At 39.6% G+C, this 19,455-nt stretch overlaps 1 protein-coding gene across 1 annotated transcript in view; it reads right to left on the reverse strand.

Moving 5' to 3' along the window:
- LOC101697849 (chondroitin sulfate proteoglycan 4-like) overlaps nucleotides 1-19,455 on the reverse strand; it is a 63,838-nt gene that overhangs the window by 41,829 nt on the left and 2,554 nt on the right. Inside the window, exons 2-3 of the mRNA XM_087189374.1 lie at nucleotides 5,050-5,213; nucleotides 703-4,263 (exon numbers count right to left, since the gene is read on the reverse strand). Of these exons, the coding sequence (XP_087045500.1) occupies nucleotides 703-4,263; nucleotides 5,050-5,213 (3,725 nt within the window). The remainder of the gene's footprint in view (nucleotides 1-702; nucleotides 4,264-5,049; nucleotides 5,214-19,455) is intronic.

Genomic DNA, 19,455 nt, shown 5'->3' on the forward strand with positions numbered 1-19,455 from the left:
AACTTAAATTCAGAGTAGCCTGTCTTTGTGGCCTGACCCTAAACAGTGTAGCCCTCCGAACTCTGATCAGCAGGGCTCTGCCTGCTAGAAGTTTCCAAGCAGAAGCCTGAGGAAACCAGGTGCTCTGACCTCATTCCTGGTATCCCACTGGTCTAGGTCAGTTTTATCTATCAAATTTCAGGAAACTAAACAAGGGCACATTCAGAACTAAGGAAATAAACTGTTATATAGTATCTTCTACTGTCTTAGAAATCCTTTTTATGTTTATTAAATTACTGCTTCATCTCTTCATCTCTTGAATATAACTCAGAAAAATGAAATATTGGCAGTGTTATTACTGCTAACAATGAATAAAAGTAAAGATCTCTTACTTTCCTATAATATATATTTTCCTTCCTTATTCCCAGTTCATAGTAGTATACTAAACACACATTCAAAAGAGTGCACATGTGAACACAACTTTAAAATAAGGCTGAACATTGCTTATGTGCCATTTCCAACCGTAGAAAAAAAGGTAGTATCACACTCATGAAACTTTCCCACATTTCTTCTTAATGGCATCCACATAACTTTTTTAAAACCTCACTCCTAATACCAGGAGAAAAATCAACACAAAAATATCTTTCAAAAGCAAACAAGTACACTATCATCCCCTGCAATTCTAAGAAAATAAGACTGCTTGGTGCTTAGGACGACACATACCTGGAGCCTTCTTATGCTCAGTTTTACTGGTTTTCCTTCTTCAACTATCAGGGTCTTTCTGTGCCAAACTTGACTATGATGGTGGTGATCTTCCAACTCTACTTGAACACAGACCCCTACTTCTAAGTATGTATCTTTAACTTTCACTGTCATGTTGAATATGTCAAAGTTGCCACTGCCATCATGCCTATAAGTCACATGTCCTGGCTTCAGGTCATGTTGAGAAAATGACGAGGACACAGAATTGTTGACCAGGACTCTGCCATGCTTTGGGGGCCACACAATGTGGAATTCAACCTCAAGGTCCGTTCTGACATCTTGATTTGTGGTGACACTCAGGTTAGCTGTTGTGAGGCAGGTGTCTTTTCCTCTCTTTACAAGAAGCCCCGTGTTGTTTGCTATCTGAATATAGGGGTCTGAAACACTGACCTCCAGAAGGGATGAAGTGTAATGAACACCATCTGTCACAAACAGCACAAAGCGGGCAGAGTCTGCACCTCGATGTCTGAAGAGTACCTGTCCTTCTCGCAGGTCCTCTTGTCTGAACTGGTAGAGTTTCTCAGTAGGGTTGCTAGCTCGCACCAAATCCCCATTTGGGATGCCCCACCGGGTGTACAGTAACTGCCCATCATCAAAATCTAAGTCAGGGTCATGGAAGCAAAGATCTTCTAGAGTCAATAAGCGCTGGCCATTCCGCACAACATGAAACGCCTTATCTACCACACGCACTGGCCGTTCATCATTTTTTAATTCAACAGAAATGTTGACTTTGATTTCTGTAGATAAGTGTTTCAAGTCAAAATCTTTGACAACTCCCTCTTGGCCTGGAGATACCACAACAAAGAAATCATCACTCTGGGTCTCAGAATCATCGTGAATATACATCAGCCGCTCACTCACTATGTCCTGATCAGTGAATGTAGTGATACTGTCATTACTTTCCAGGGTATCTGAAAAGCCAATCAATTTCAGCCTTCCATACTGAGGACTCTTGGTGACTTTATACTGGAAGATCTGATTGTCCCAGGTTTGAACAAATAATTCTGATTTTGTAATTAATTTTCCTTCTCCTTCTTTTACAAGTAATCCTCTGTTTGTTAGAATAATGCGCGTCTCATCTGCTTTCAAGAGTACTCTGAAAATATAATCTTTTGATTCAATGTGTTTTGCAACAATCAAAAATTTAAAAGTATCCTGTGAGTCTTCCTTTGGCCTCTCCAGAGGTTCATAACTTATTTGAGAGTCTGTAATATTTTTTTGGCTGAAGATTGAGGTTTTTTTTAGAATTTTATTGTCAAGTAGCAATTTTCCTTTCTTAGGTGGAATGAGTAATTTAAAATGTATTTCCCTCTCTGCTACTTCCACACCCTCTGTTGCAGCCTGTAAATGATCAGAATTCAATACCTCCTTGTTTATGGTACTGATCTCTAGAGGAACATTTTTCACAAGTGTAAATTTCAGCCATTGTACAGTCAGGGGAAACATGAGCTCTTTGCTGACTTTTCCTTCTATGTTAACTCTAAATTTAAAGTGATCCATAACATTTTCCTGCTGTAGTTCCTCGAATGTACTGTAGTATCGGACTCGACTCTTATTGATGGAACGCTGAGAAAAGCTACTCACTTGTTTCCATTCCCCACGTGACCCCCAACGCTGAATCTGGCCGAATTGAGGTGGGTGAGTGATGTCATAGTGAGCCTCCATTGCATGATGTTCACCATTAACCTCCACTGACAAATTACTCTGTGTAATCAAAACAGTGCCACCCTGCGGTACAACCACACCAGTTCTATTGACCACTTCAAAGTCCCAAGGAACAGCCATGACCCGAAACACCACTGTATTGCTAACCAGCTCACCATCACTTGCTCGCAGGACAACTCGAGAAGTTCGAAGCCCTCGGTGCACATAGAAAATGCTGCCATCTCTTAAATCCGTGTGTGTGAAGCCATTAATGGCTCTCCCAGGGTCATTGGCATTTTCTAAAAACCCACCATCTGAATTCAAGTTGCCAAGAACTGAAAAACTAAGACTCAAAGAATCCGTGTCAGGGTCTGACACCTGTATTATATTTGGAGTCAGTCTTTTCTTAGAGTTCTCCAACACAAGAAGCATGTTTCCTTTTGGGAGGTTCAGGTATGGGGGGTCATTCACTGGAATGATATTAATGTTAAATACATATGGATCATGGTCCTGCAGACATAATGGCATTTCATTCTTGCTATTGGAAGAGACCAAAAATGTGAAGTAATCCGTAGGTTCTTCTGAACCATCATGGACATACCACACTTTTCCTTGCCACAAATCTAACATAGTAAAAGCCTTCACCATTTCTTGCTCAGAAGAAACATCTAATTGAAAGAATCCATGAATAGGCATTTCCTCCATTTTAATCAGTATTTGAGAATAAATGAAAACCAATTCCTTACATTCTATATTCACCTTCATATGCCTTTGTTCCAGTAAGGCTCGTCCACCTTCTTGAACCTCCAAGCTATTCAAAACCAAAAGAGAGCTACTTTGATCTTGAAAAAAGGGCTTGATAGCACCAGGGACTATGGTGGAATGCAAAGTCTCTGACTGAGGCAGATTTGCCAATGTTGTAACAGAACGATGTCCATTATCAGTGCTTTCAGTTTTGCACCCTGCAGAAATATCTTTGGAAACAAAGGCATCCCTTAATGCTCTCTTTTGTGAGTTTGCTTCCAAGCCTTGTAAGCAGCCTTTCAAAGAGATTCCTCGAGCAGATTTCCTAGGCACAGAGGCAAGGTCTAACATCTTCACTTCTTCCCACATTTTGTTATCAAGACCTCCTATAAAGAGGGGACCTTCGGATACAAATGGCTTACTTTCCAAAGGCAGCAACATCCTTACTCCTTGCTCATCTACCACAAGGTCCAGATACCCTCCCATGAACTGGAGTTGAATAGTGTGCCATTTGGTGTCACTAATTAACACAGAAGAAGACAGCTCAGTTTTACTTTTATTCCTTCCTATGTGAACCTTCAACAGACCTTCATGTATTTCCAAGGCAACAAAATCTCCATCCTTACCTGACTGAAATAAAAGCAAGGCTTGCTGATTCCCAGTTTGCAAAGCAAATTTCAATACTCCTCCCCTTTGCACCTTCCACTCTGGAAAGGTGACATACGATCTAGAGCTAAAGAAATTGATGGCTTCATCCTCCCCTGCAAAAAACTCTTCATTGCATCCTAATGACACCTCATAAACTTTCTTAAAACCGGGGTAAGATCTAAGGGACATCAAGATCTCCCTACGGTTAAATACCACATCCTCCATACATCCTCGGAAGTTGGGGACCTTTTCATCTAGGTAAGGGACATTGAGTCCCCCATGGCCTCCTATGTAGATTCCATGCTGAAAGTTAAAATTGTGCATCCCACCAGCCATTTGGCCATTTGTCTCATAATGTTTGTCAATAACCAAGAGAACATTATCCTTAATATAATACAGTTCCACCAAATGCCAAACCAAGTCATCCACACGAAGTCTTTGCTCAGGGAACAGCACTTGTTCACTTGTACCCAAATTCACTCTTACCTGAAAAAGAAAGAATTATGATTAACTACTTACATATTATTCTTCATGTCACTGTGTTTTACTAAGGAAAGGGGGCTGGTGTGGTTCGAACATTGTTTTTCCCCACCAAAACTCTTACTGGGTCTTGGTGCCCAGGGCAGCAGTGTTGAGTGGTACTGGTCCTTTAAGAGGTGAGTAGGTCATTAAGAGGACTGATGTTTTTCTTAAGAGAATGAGGTCTCACTTTTGTGGAACTAGATTAGTTAATGCAATAACAGGTTGTTAGAACAGGCTACAAGTTGTCAGAGTAGGTTGCTATAAAGCAAGTTCAGTTTCCTCAGCTTTCTCTCTTTCTTTTTCATCGTATGCTTCCTTTCATCATAAGGCCCTCACCTGAAGTGCAGCAGATCCCAGCACTATGTTCTTCAACCTGAAGCACTGTGAGTCAAAACCATAGGCATTTTTTGTTTGAAAAAAATAGGAAATGGACTAACTGGGGCCCCCTATACACCCCTCATATGCACACACACACACACACACACACACACACACACACTCAGAGAAATGGCCATGAAAATTCTTACTGCACTTATAGATTATATACTGCAGGAGAAAACTTTACAGTCCAATTATTTAAGACATGCTGGCATAACTGGACAAGATCCCATCCTATATAAATGGCACATCACTTTATTCTAGTGAGGTAACACTAATCAAAATGTATAGCTATTTTCCCCTGTCTCTCTCGCTTTTTTCTCTTCAATAACTGAACACTTAGGTATTTTTAAAGATTTTTTAAAATCATACCCATAAGTTTCCTGATAGAAGTTCTATTATGCAATAGTCATTTTTCCCAGCTGCAAGAAAAAGTAACCCCTGTGGCTTGCTGGTTTGAAATTTTAATTGAAGAGACAGCTCAGAGGAAACTTCTATGTTGTTGAGCTCCACATAGCTTTCACCATAAAAAGATGCTAAAGGGGGAAAAAGCATAAGTTAGCATAAGTTAGGAAAAGCATAAGTATTACATAATGGCTATTTCACTTTATATTATCATCCCCTTTCAGGGATGGACCCTGCTGAAGAAACCTGCCTTGCCCAAGGGTGCACATGCTTCCAGGTGACATAGGTGACATGGGTGTACGTGGGTTTAATGTTCTCTGAACCAACTCAGGACATCCCTGAAGGGTCATTCTTTCTTCTGAACCTTCATAAGGGATGGTGGTCAAGGCTTCCACTGAGACTAAATTGCAACTCACCTTCTCTATCTAACGCCGCATTCTTCTTTCCAACAGGGGTTGATTTTAAAACTCTCTTAAAAACCTCCTACATGCTAATTTCCATCTCAGGCCAGACTCCCCCTTGAGATGAATGAGACCCTGCCATATAGAATGGGAATATCTAGGCTGTTGCATTCATTCGTCCTGAGTCTCCAAACCCCTTCATCCCTCTGATCCTGTAGAAGTGTCTCATTCCCCTATGAAAACTGCCACTCTCGCCAGGGATTTAGTAGTTCTGCCACCTGCCTCGCAAGCAGGTCCTGAGTTCAATCCTTGGTACCAAAAAAATAAATAAATAAAATTGCCACTCTCCGCTGGCTTAAAGAGGATGCAGAAGCCTCCTTCCACAAGACAACATATGACCTCTGAATATGTAATCCCATTTTTCCTCTTGGTTTCTAGACCAAAAATAAGAGTTAAGTTACAATATAACCTGTGTGAGGACATGTTGGATTTTATATAGAAGAAATAAGCTTGACCCTAAAGGAGTTTCAAGACCTACCCAGAATGTAAGCTACTACCTGTCAGAATACATATGAGGCTGAAGGAACCTGAGCAGGGGCAGAAGCTTAAGGTTGAATAGGGGAAAGTTTCTAGGTTTTGGAGCATCCTCCAAGATATAGGACATAATACTCAAGCAAAGACTCCTGGAAATAGTCTAAACTCGTAAGTTTAAGATAAGTTGGCTTCTAAAAGCTTGGAAAATCCAGTGCTCCATTATAAGTGAGACAGCAATGGCAGATTGGCCATAAAAGATAGTGGAAGAAGAGATTAAAGGGACAAAGTGGCACATGCTATGCTAGGTCGAGCATGTAAAGGACCAGAAGGCATAAGCAAGCCAATGAGATGGTAGCTCCAACCTCCTGTCGTTCACTATGGCTGCACCAGTTCCTTTCCCTCAGCTTATATATGTGTCTGCATAAGAATCCCTTATTGCCAGCTGATGAAGAACAAAACACCTAAGTTTGTTTCATGAATGAGTTGGTTTCATTTTATGGATAAAAGCAAAAAATGGACTCCAGTTGCACTTTAACTCTTCCCAGAGGTTGCCATCTTCTGCACTTTCTATAACCAAAGGCCATACCTTTTGTATCTTCATCTCTCTAGTACCTATCCCAGTGCCTGGTACACAAGCGATGTAATATATTCTCTTGGTGCCCCATCTAGAACCCTATTAACAGCTATTCTTGAGCTGGTGAAATGCTGTATACAAAAAAACCCAATGAAATCACACTTTTACCTGGACGGAAACTCATACATAGTCACTTATTGAAATAAATAAAACTCAATTTTGCCACTCATGCTCCAGAGCCCCCCCGCCCCCCGGGATCAGGCTGAGATGACATCAGTTAACACCACATCTTTGCTTGGCTTCTCCTACCCTATTCTGCTTCCCTCACTTTCTTAAATTCTCTCCTGGGAGAAATTACTCAATGATTCACTTATATTAGAATCCCCGTCTCAGGCTCTCTCTCTAAAGAACCTAACCTAAAATAAGTAGAGAGAAAGAAAACATTTATTGTATCAAATTAAATTGACCTATTCCCTGCTATTAATGTAATCATTATGTACTACAAACATGTACTAATAAAATTTTTTAAAAAGAAGCAGCATTTTATAGACCAATAACAAGTTTGCTAAGAAAGCAATCATGAAAGTAATCCCACTCAAAATAGCTACAGATAAAATAAATATCTAGGAACAAATTTAACTAGAGAAGTGAAAGATCTCTACAATAAAAATAATAAAATCACAAAATAAATTTTAAAACATCAAAAATGTTCTTCCCATGTTCCAATGTTCCATATTGTTAAAATGGCTATATTACCCAAAGCAATTTACAGATTCAATGTAATACCCATCAAAATACCAATGATATTCTTAAGTGGAAAAATATTCAAAAAACTCATATTGAACCACAAAAGACCAAAGCAATTTTGAACAAAAAAAAACAAAGCTGGACTCATCATAATACCTGATTTTAAGGCATACTACAGAACCACAGTAACTAAAACAGTACAGTACTGGCATAAAAATAGACATACAGACAAATGAAATAGAATAGAGATCCCAAAATAAACCCTCACATCTATGGCCAACTGATTATTGACAAAGGCACCAAAAATAAAAACTTGGAGAAAGGAGAGTCTCTTTGATAAGTGGTGCTAGGAAAACTGGAATCTCTATGCAGAAAACTGAAATGACCCATTTCTCATCCTGTACAAGAATAAACACAAAATGGATCAAAGACCTGAATGTAAGACTTGAAATTCTACAACAAGAAGAAAACATAGGCAAGATACTTACAGACAGTGATATGAGCAATAACATTTTAGATATGACCCAAAAGCACAGGAAATAAAACCAAAAGTAAGACAACAAATGGGATTATGTCAAATTAAAAAACCTCTGCACAGCAAAGAAAACAACAATGAAGAGACAGCCTATGGAACAGGAGAAAATACTTACTGACTATTCATGCAGCAAAGGATTAAAAGCCAAAATATATAAAGAACTCAAAAAACTTAACGACAACAAAGGAGTAATTGAACCAAAAACAGAAAAATTACCTGAATAGACATTGCTTTAAAGAAAAAAAACAAACAGCCAACAAATATGAAAAAATGCTCAGTATCATTAGCCATCTGGGAAATGCAAATCAAAACTATAATGTGATATCATATCACTCCAGTAAAAATGGCTAGATCAAAAAATAACAAATACTGCCAAATATGTGGAGAAAAAGGAACACTCATACACTGATAGTAAGGATGTAAATTAGTATAATTATTATGGAGAACATTATGGAGTTTCCTAAAAAACTAAAACTAGGTCTACCATTTATTCTGGCTGTCCCACCTCTAGGTATATAGCCAAAGAAAACAAAATTGGCATATAAGAAGACAACTGCACTCCCACATTTATTGCATTACTATTCATAATAGTTATGAAATGGAATCACTGTAGGTGCCCAACAACAGATTTATGGGTAAAGAAAATGTGGTATCTGTATGATTATTATTCAGCCATAAAGAAAAATGAAATCCTGTCATTTGTAGTAAAATGGATGAACTGGAGGACATCATGTTGTGAAATAAGCCAGACACAGAAAGACAAATGCCACATGTTCTCTCTCATATGTGGAAGTTAAAAAAAAAAAAAAGATCAAGGTCAATGTAGAATAGTGATTATAGTAGAGGCTGAAAAGGAGGGAGGGAGGTGGATAAAGGGAGGCTAGATTTAATCAGTGCATTTTGTATGCATGTACTAAAATATCATACTGAACCCCACCAATATGAACAACTAATACATGTTAATCAAAAACTTTTGACGGGACCGGGGATTCAGCTCAGTGGTTTCACTGCCTGCTGCACAGGCACAAGGACCCGAGTTCGATCCCCAGTACCAAAAAAAAAAACCTTTTAAAGTCAGTATCAAATAAATAAATAAAACAACCATGAATAATTAAATTTAATAAAACTAGAAGGTAGAGCTAAAGTCATTAAAGACACAATAAGGAATTACAAACCCAAAAGTTATCTGAATTTATTCAGATATTGGGCTTCCTATTAGTGAATCATCATCCCCATCTCAATTTTTGATATGTTTAAAGGCTGTATTGTTAAGTGTTCAAAACCAGGAAATGTTTTCTAAGTCATAAAATCTACTGCTCAGAATGACTAAGTAATGTTAATAAACAATATCCCTATATTTTCTTACATTTCACCTCTCTGGCACTAAATCAATTTCAGTCCCAGCTAGTGGCCAGAAATTTCCATTGCCTAAGGAGGAAAACAAGTAAGTGGGTTAAAAACTTTTGCTTTGACAGCCTGAAGCTACTTTATGTCCTCATATACCTCCAACTTCACGCCCTTTTGGGTAGCCCCTCATATGTGTCTCAAAATCCCAGCAGAGAGCAAATAGAAATGCAGGTGAACTTGGCTTCTGGACAAAGAAAGGTGATTCTTACTTGTAGTAAAGGAAAGGGTGTGATTTCAGTATAACTGGAACAAATCAGGCTGAACAGAAAACAGAAATGATGCTCTGTCTCTGTGTCCTTATATAAAAGGTGAAATGCTTGAATGGAAGCCAAAGTTCGGCAGGAAAGTAGGTAAAACACTTTTTCTGGAAAGTAAACGTTTATATTGGCCTGCAATCTCTCTCAGGCCAGTGATTATTTTATTCATTACTATATATACCTAAGAACTGGTTCTCATTCCTTCTTCCAAATGTCATCTGTCTGGGTTTTTGTTTGGTTTGGGGTTTGCATTTGTTTGGCTTACTATTTCCAGATTTTGGATTTGGTATCTACTTACAAGATTAGGAAACTAAAGGAAAAGCTTTGTTTTGCTTTGTGTTGTTGATCCATATAGAATAAGAAATTCTCAATGAAAGTTTGGGGAACAGATGACTCACTCGCCCACCAGATCTCCACGGACAGAGAGCTATTCACTGGAGGGTTTTATGAACTATATTAGGGAGAACTTTCTATTAGGGAGAGACAGATCAGTTCTGTGTTTTAGAAAGAATGATCTGGTGGCTGTGTGAGGGGGAAAAAAGAGTAGGATGGAAAATAATTAGGAAGGTATTTCAAAAAAGATTTCACCAACTTTGCTTTCACTGAAAATTAGAATTACTATTAGTTAGCTTTCCATCACTGTGATCAAATAATACCTGAGTGAGAAAATCAATTTAGAGGAGAAAACATTTGAGGGGGGTGGTATTCACTGCTTCAGAAGTTTCAGTCTACAGTCAGCTGACTCCAAGGAAGAAATGTTGTGGCAGAAGGGCACAGCAGAGGAAAGCGGCTCACCTCATGACAGGTGAGAGAGAAAAAGAGCCAGAGAGGAAGACAGTCCTTAAAGTCACGCCGCCATGATCTTCTCCCTTCAGTTAGCTCCACCTCCTATTTCCATTGCCTCCTGACAATGCCATTAAACACTGCATTAATTCACTTAATGAGGTTAGATCCCTTATGATCCAATCAGTTTCCTCAAAGCCCATCAGGAATGAGGCCTTCAACACAATGAGCCTTTCTGAAGAAATATTTCCAAACCATAGCCATTATCTTTCCACAATACAATATTTTTTGTAATTTTATATTGTATCTTTTCATGTATTTACCATCTTCCAGATCCAGGCATGGTGGCGCACACCCGTCATACCAGTACTTGGGAGGCTGAGGCGGGAGGCTGAGGCAGGAGGATTGCTGTGAGTTTGAGGACAACTTGGGCTGCATAGTGAGTTCAAGGACAGCCTACATTATAAAGCAAGACCCTGTCTCAAAAAAAAAAATCTTCCAAATACATTCTACGGATATCATAAGTGTAGAAGCTAATTTTAATATTAAAACTTCCCTGTTCAACCATTTCCACTATACAAAGTCCTAAGATGAACTTCTAAAAGGAGGTCTTGCATTAGAAAACAGCTATTATGCATGTTGTTTCACTTGAGATCTGCGCTGTCACTTGGAAAAGAAAGCAACCTTTTGCCTAAAAATCAATTTTTGAGAATCTCTACAGTGTTTACTATGATATCTACATTGTATGTAAATCAAACTGAAATTGGATATTTATTGAAGAGATAACTGATTTTATCTAGCATTGCCGAGGAAGAAAAAAAGAAGTATGAAATAACTTCGCATAAACATCCAATATGCTCTGGGAGACCCAATCTTCTTTATTCACTGAAAAGTTAACTCCAACAGAGAACAATCTAAAAGTCTCTGCTGCAAAACTCAGGTCCATTAAATTTAAATCAGGACAAAAAGTTAATGAACCAAGATATTTTTGCTCCAGACTGCAAGCAGGTGGTTGACCAGATGTTCAGTGAGCTGCAGTGAGGGCAGCTCTGGCCCCATATCCCTATGCTAAACACACTGCTGAAACTGATAAAGGGGGACCTGGGCCCACTGTGAAGGTGCAGGCAGAGCCAAAGAAATCTGCAGCCTTGGACTTTTTGCAGTTGCAGAACACAACCCATTAGACTCTCAGGTGTCCATACATTTCCCAAATATTAGCCTCCACGTCAACTGCTCGGAGATGGGACCTCAAGTTACAAAGTGGAAAACAGCATTTACTTGCCCTCACTTCCTCCCAATGAAGAACTCCCAGACGCATTGTGTATCACCCTCCAGACTGTCTGGCTCTGCTCCAGAGTGCTGTTCCTCTAGTTTCCAATGAAAACAGAACTCCCTGGAATTGTCAGTGAGGCAGTCCTAGTGTACGGCCTGCCCTGGTTGAGCTGACAGCTCCTTTATTACTGCTGAAAAGCCTGTGTCCACATCTCATGGGTAGCATCTGTGTGTTTTTCTGTGTGTTGACCTGCTAGGATGCGAGGGAGTTTTTCAGGCTCCATTCTCTGGCCTGGGAGTTGGTGTTGGAGCCAGGCTCCCTCCTCACCGGGACAAAACCTTCTCTAATGCTCTCAGCCTGAAGTTGACCGCAATTCATTCCCCTCTGATGGCACTTGCCATTTTACACCCGTCAGAGATATATGGCCCTTATATTATCTTTTACCATGAAATAAACTCCTTGGATTAGTTTTCTACTGCTGCTGTGACAAGCTACCAAATTTAGTGGCTTAAAACAGCACAGATTTATTATCTTACAAGTTCCAGAGGTCAGAAGTCTAAAATAGGTCTCGTTGCACTAAAATCCAAGTATCTCCGAGGCTGCCTTCCTTCCAGAGGCTCTGGGAGAAAATCCGTTTCTTTGCCTTTTTCCTAGCTCTTTAAGGCCACCTGCATATCATAGCTTGTGGTCCCAGCCAGCAATCATGTCACTCTAACTTGTGCTTCCCTTGTCACATCTTCTCTGACTCCGGCCTTCCTGTTTCCCTGCTACAAAACTTTGTGATTACATCTAGGATCCACTCATATAATCCAGGATAATCTCTCCACATCAAATTCCAAAGATAATTATATGTGTAAAGTCACCTTTGACATATAAAGCAACATATTCACATATTCTGGGAATTAGTACATAAACACACTTGGAGGGCCATTTTTCTGCGAACCATATTCCTTAGAGGCATTCTGTCATTTAGTCACTTATATTTATTGAGCACCTATAATCTGTAGGTTGCTGAACTAAGTGCTGGAAATACAAAGGTCAATAAGAAAGCAGCACTAGTAAAGGGATCCAAAAACAAAAGTTGTGAGTTTGGTTTTGATTTATTTTGTATGTACTATGCAGCCTTATTGCAGCCTTATTTTTAAAAAAAAAATAAGGCCAGGAGATTTTAAATAAAAATCTGGACTTTTTGGCTTCCCTAGAAGAATCAGATGGTCAACTTCACAGCATAGCAGCCATGCATGAGTTGTGGATGCTTCAATCTCAAGGTTTCCACCTCTTTGGGAGGTGGACCTCCTTGGGTCACCTCCTGCCACACCAGCAGCTGTATGGCTCACTATGACTTACTGGCTCCTGAAAGCATTTGGATTTGGACACTATAATTTTGAGGCACAAATGGTAAGGTGGCTGCCGACATATTTACGGTGGAAAAAGAATAAAAATACTAGGACTTCTCAGACTGTTGTCATCTGAAAATAACAATGAGAGAATGCCAAATCAGCCCACCGCAGATAGGCAGCCACCTGGTTCCACACTACAAAGACGCAGAAGACACCGGACCACCAGATCATGGTACTGGGTCCTGCTGCTCCCGGCACAGAGGTAGGGGCTTCTCAGCCACCATCCCACTGCTCCTGGTCCAGAAGAAGGGGCTTCCTGGCCACCATCCCTCCCGCTGCCCCCAGCCCAGAGGAAGAGGCTTCCTGGCCACCATCCCTCCCACTGCTCCCAGGCCAGAGGAAGGGGCTTCCAGGCCACATCCCTCCCGCCGCTCCCAGCCCAGAGGTAGGGGCTTCGGAGCCGCAATCCTACTGCTCCTAGTCCAGAGGAAGGGGCTTCCTGGCCACCATTCCTCCCATTGCCCCCAGCCCAGGGGAAAGGGCTTTTGGGCCGCCTTCTGTCACACTGCTCCCGGCCCAGAGGAAGGGGCTTCTGAGCCACCATCCCTACTGCTACTCCCGGCCCCGTCCCACCTATCCCAGCTCAGAGGACGTGATCCTCATGGGCGCCAACAGCAACCCCCTGCCACCCCAGTCAAAATGAGAAAACATGTAAATAAGTCTCAAAACCAGACTTCCAGATCACCTACAGCAACCCCAAAGGGAAATGAGATAGAACACTCTGGTACTCAACTACCTGGACCCACTGAACTGGCAACAAAAGGGGATCTGGAAAAAATGAAATCAGAAATAATTTCTCAGATAACAGGAGAGATTGTGCTCCTAGTGCAAGACATGATTAATAAATCTAGAGAGGAGCTCAGGAACATAGTGGAATCCAACACAGGAAACAAATGGAAACCATAAAACAGATGCAAATAGATTTCCAGGACATGAAAAACTCCATTGAAAGTCTACACAGCAGAATGAGCCAATGTGAGGACAGAATTTCAGATATAAAAGATAAGATTGCAAATTAGTGACCAGGAAAAGAAAAATTGCTTCCAAATTATAAGGGAATATGAGAAATCAATCCAGCAACTTCTAGATGATGCAAAGAAGAATAACATAAGACTGATTGGAGTCAATGAAGAAACAGGAGAGAGTGGAGATGACATAAAAAAACTCTTCATGGAAGTAATGGCAGAAAACTTCCCAAGCAGGGGAAAAGAACTTGACATACAGATAAGTGAGGCATATAGGACTCCAAATAGCCTTGATCAAAAAATATCTACACATAGGCATATAATTGTTAAGATTCCAGAAACTCAACAGAAGAACAAAGTTCTACAAGCAGTTAGAGAAAAGAAACAAATCACATACAAAGGAAAACCCAACAGAATCACAGCAGACTTCACAACACAAACCATCAAGGCAAGAAGAGCTTGGAGTGACATATTCCAAGCCCTAAAAGAAAACAGCCTCCAACCCAGATTGATGTACCCTGCAAAACTATCTTTCAAAATCGATGGAGAAATAAGATACTTTCACGACAAAGACCACCTTAAGAACTTTGTGAATACCACACCAGCACTCCAAAAGATTTTACACAATAGCCTAGGAACAGACATTTAGGATCACAACCCCAGGAAGCAAAGCAGAATGAACCCATCTGGCATGACAAGAAATTAAATGTAAAGGAGGAGAACCCAACAAAAAGAAAAAGTCATGGAAATGACAAGTCAATATGTTTCAGTTATAACCATCAACGCTAATGGTCTCAATTCACCAATCAAAAGAAATAGACTGGCAGAATGGGTCAAGAAGCAAAATCCAACAATATTCTGCATACAAGAAACACACTTAATTCAAAAGGAAACTCATAGACTGAAAGGTAAAGGGTGGAAAACAATACTCCATGTGACAGGGACCCAAAAAAAGGCAGGAATAGCTATGCTCTTTGCAGATCAAGCAGATTTCAAACCAACACTGATTAAGAGAGATGAAGAAGGACACTACATCTTTGTAAAGGGAAGAATACAAGAGGAAGAGATGACAATCATAAATATTTATGCACACAACACTAGTGCGCCCAACTGTATAAAACAAATACTAAAGGACATGAAAAGTCATATATGCACTAATACAATTGTAGTAGGGGACTTCAATACCCACTGTCACAAATAGATAGATCAATACAGATCACAATAGATAGACAAAAAATAAGTAACGAAATACTAGAACTCAATCAAACTCTTGAATAAATGAACTTAACAGATGTTTACAGAGTGTTCCACCCCACAAAATCAGAATACACATTCTTTTCAGCTGCACATGGGTCATTCTCCAAAATAGACCACATACTCACACACAGAACATGTTTAAGGAAGTGCAAAGGAATTGAAGTTATCCCCTGTATAATCAGACCATAGTGTGATGAAATTGGAGATCCATAGCAAAAGAAACTAAAAAAATTTCATAAACATGTGGAAATTGAACAACACATTTCTGAATAACCAATGGGTCACAGAGGAAATTAAAGAAGAAATCAGACAGTTCCTTCAGTTAAATGACAATGACAATACAACATATTGGAATCTATGGGACACAATGAAAGCAGTCTTATGAGGGAAATTCATAGCAGTGAATAGGCATATTAGGAAAACAGAATGAGCCCAATTAAACAACCTGATGCTGAACCTCAAGCTTCTAGAAAAAGAAGAGCAGGACAACCCCAGAGCTCATACAAGGGAGGAAATTATAAAGATCAGAGGAGAAATCAGTGCAATGGAAACTAAGAGAACCATACAAAAAAATGAATGAAGCCAAGAGTTGGTTCTTCGAAAGAATCAACAAAATTGACAAACCCTTAGCCAACCTTATCAGAAAAAGGAAAGAAAGGCCAAAATCCATGCAATTAAGAATGAAAAGGGTGAAATTACAACAGACCCAGCAGAAATCCAGAAGATCATCAATACCTACTTCCAGAACCTATACGCCAATAAGATGGAAAACAGAGAAGAAATGGACAGATTCCTAGATACATATGAATTACCAAAGTTGAACGAAGAAGACCTAAAAATTCTAAACAACCCAATATCAACCAATGAAATTGAAAATGTAATTAAAAACTTATCAACTGAGAAAAGCCTGGGCCCTGATGGCCTCACTGCTGAATTCTACAAGACATTTAGAGAGGAACTGCTGCCACTACTGTTGAAACTCTGCAATGAACTTGAAAGGGAACCCATACTCCCAAATTCATTCCTGGAAGCAAGCATCACCTTGATCCCCAAAGCAGAGAAAGACCCAACCGAAAAGGAGAAGTATAGGCCAATCTCATTAATGAACACAGATGCAAAAATCCTTAATAAGATACTGGCAAATAGAATGCAGAAGATCATCAAGAACATCATACAACCTGATCAAGTGGGATTCATCCCAGGGATGCAGGGATTGTTCAACATATGCAAATCAATCAATGTAATACACTATATCAATAGAGCCAAGGACAAAAACCATATGATTATCTCCATAGATGCAGAAAAAGCATTTGACAAAATCCAACATGCATTTAGGATAAAAACCCTGCAAAAAATTGGAATAGATGGTCTCTACCTCAAACTGATAAAAGCCATCTATGAAAATAGCCAATATCATACTAAATGGTCAAAACCTGAAATCCTTCACACTAAAATCAGGAACAAGACAAGGATGTCCACTATCACCACTCTTCTTCAATATAGTTCTGGAAACATTAGCCACGGCAATTAGACAAGAGAAAGAAACAAAAGGGATAAAGATAGAAAATGAAGAAGTCAAATTGTCATTATTTGCAGATGACATGATACTCTATATAGAAGACCCCAAGAACTCCACCAAAAGCCTTCTAGACTGAATAACCAAATTCAGTCAAGTAGATGGTTACAAGGTCAACACACAAAAATCAATAGCTTTCCTCTACACCAATGACAGACTCACTGAGAGAGAAATAGGCCAAATCATTCCTTTCACAATAGCATCCAAAAAACTGAAATACCTAGGAATCAACCTAATGAAAGAAATCAAAGACCTCTTCTCTGAAAACTATGGCACTCTGAAAAGAGAGATTGAAGATGATATCAGAAAATGGACAGACATCCCCTGCTCCTGGGTAGGAAGGATTAATAGAGTGAAAATGGCCATACTTCCAAAACTGCTCTATAGATTTAATGCAATTCCAATTGAGATCCCACCAGCATACTTCAAGGACCTTGAGAAAATAATCCAAAAATTCATTTGAAACAAGAACAGACCCAGAATAGCAAAAGCAATTCTAGGTAACAGAGACATGGCAGGGGTATCACAATCCCCAACCTGCAACTCTACTACAAAGCTACTGTGATAAAAACAGCGTGGTACTGGCAAAGAAACAGACTTGAGGACCAGTGGAACACATTAGAAGATGCAGAAACAATGCCAGATACACTCAGCCATCTCATCTTCGATAAAGGAGCCAAACACCCTCACTGGAGGAAAGATAGCCTCTTTAATAAATGGTGCTGGAAAAATTGGGCTTCAACTTGCCAAAGATTAAAACTAGACCTATATCTCTCACCATGCACTAAATTAAAATCTAAATGGATTAATGATCTAAATATTAAAATAGAAACTCTGAACCAGTTGGAACAGAGATTAGGTAGAACTCTTGAAGACATCAGTGTAGGAAAAGATTTTATGAACAAAGCCTCAGTTGCCCGTGAACTAGCACAAACAATCAACAAATGGGATCTCTTCTTATTAAAAAGCTTCTGCACAGCAAGAGAAACCACCAGCAGTGTGAAGAGACAACCCACAATGTAGGAAAAAAATCTTCACCTGCTTTTCCTCAGACAAAGGTCTACTATCTCAAATATATAAAGAACTTAAAAAGATCAGACCTCTCAAATTTAAAGACCCAATCGAAAAATGGGCATCTGAAATGAACAGACATTTCTCAGACAAAGAAGTAGAAATAGCAAATAAATACATGAAAAAATGTTCAACATCACTGAATGTTGAATGTTCAACAACATTCAAGAGATGCAAATGAAAGCAATGCTGAGATTCCCCCTCACTCCATAAAGAATGGCTACTATCATGAAATCAACCAATAACAAATGCTGGAGGGGCTGTGGGGAAAGAGGAACCCTGCTCCACTGCTGGTGGGAGTGTAGACTGGTGCAAGCACTGTGGAAATCAGTATGGAGATACCTCAAAGAACTAGGACTGGAAGTCCCATTCGACCGCGCTATTCCACTGCTGGGGATCTTCCCCAAAGAATTAAAAGAATCATACCACAGTGATATATGTGTGCCCATGTTCATAGCAGCACAGTTTGTGATAGCTAATCAATTGGAGACTGGATAAAGAAAATGTGGTTTTTTTATAAAATGGAGTACTACTCAGCTATCAAAAATGAGAAATTAGAGACATTTATAGCTAAGTGGATGCACATTGAGGCGATACTCTTAAGTGAAATAAATAGGACACACATGTATAAATACTGAATAGTTTCTCTGGTGTGAGAAACTGAAAGTGTAAATAAGGACTCAAATGTATAATAGGTAATGTGAAATAGGAAGAAAAGGGGCAAAGGGGAAGGAAGTGGGAGGGATAGAGGAAAGGATAGAAGGGAATGGGATTAATATGAGAAAATGGAAAAATAGGAACAAAATCTTTGTAAATAGGGTGGCATGGAGGGGTTGAAGGGAGGCCTGGGCAAGGGTGAAAAATAAGAACCAAGAGAGATTATGTAAAGGTGCAAATTTCCAATGATGAATGTCATTATATTGTATACCTAAAATGTACCAATGATTAGAATGAATAATCGATAATGTAAAATAGGAAGAAAAGGTCCAAAGGGGTAGGGGTAGTGGGAGGGGCAGGGGAAAGGAAAGGGAAAGGAAAAATGATGAGAAATGGAAAAAATGGAAATAAAGTCTTTGTAAATAAGGAAGGGTGGAGGGCGTGAAGGGAGGGCTAGGAATGGGGCAAAAATAAGAACCAAGATGCATTATGTAAAGGTACAAGTTCCCAATGAGAAATGTAATTGTGTTGTATACCTAAAATGTACCAATAAAAGAATTTAACAACAACCAAAAAAAACAATGAGAATTTGACTTTTTTTGGTCTTTAATTTACAGATCAATTGGCATCTGTCTTGATTGGCATGTGCACGTGTACCACCTGCTCAGTCTTCCAAAGCTAGAGGAAGAAGGTTGGTTTTGGTTCTCTTCCTCCACCCCAATTCAATGGCACACCACATGCAGATGTGCTGGCCCAACTATATTATCTCACTGTAATTAAGCAAGTTCTCACCAATGGAATAAGGTGTGTTATGGTCTAGATGTGGTTTGTCCCCCAAGGGTTCGTTTGTTGGGAGCTTGGTTCCCAGTGCGGCAATGTTAAGAGGTAATAGGGTCTTTAAGTGGTAGGGTCTAACGGGAGATGATTAGACTGTTT

The sequence above is a fragment of the Heterocephalus glaber genome, unplaced genomic scaffold (assembly GCF_053883595.1).
Source record: "Heterocephalus glaber isolate CG9 unplaced genomic scaffold, H.glaber_assembly_v1.0 deba00001538, whole genome shotgun sequence".
NCBI classification, from domain to species: Eukaryota; Metazoa; Chordata; class Mammalia; order Rodentia; family Bathyergidae; genus Heterocephalus; species Heterocephalus glaber.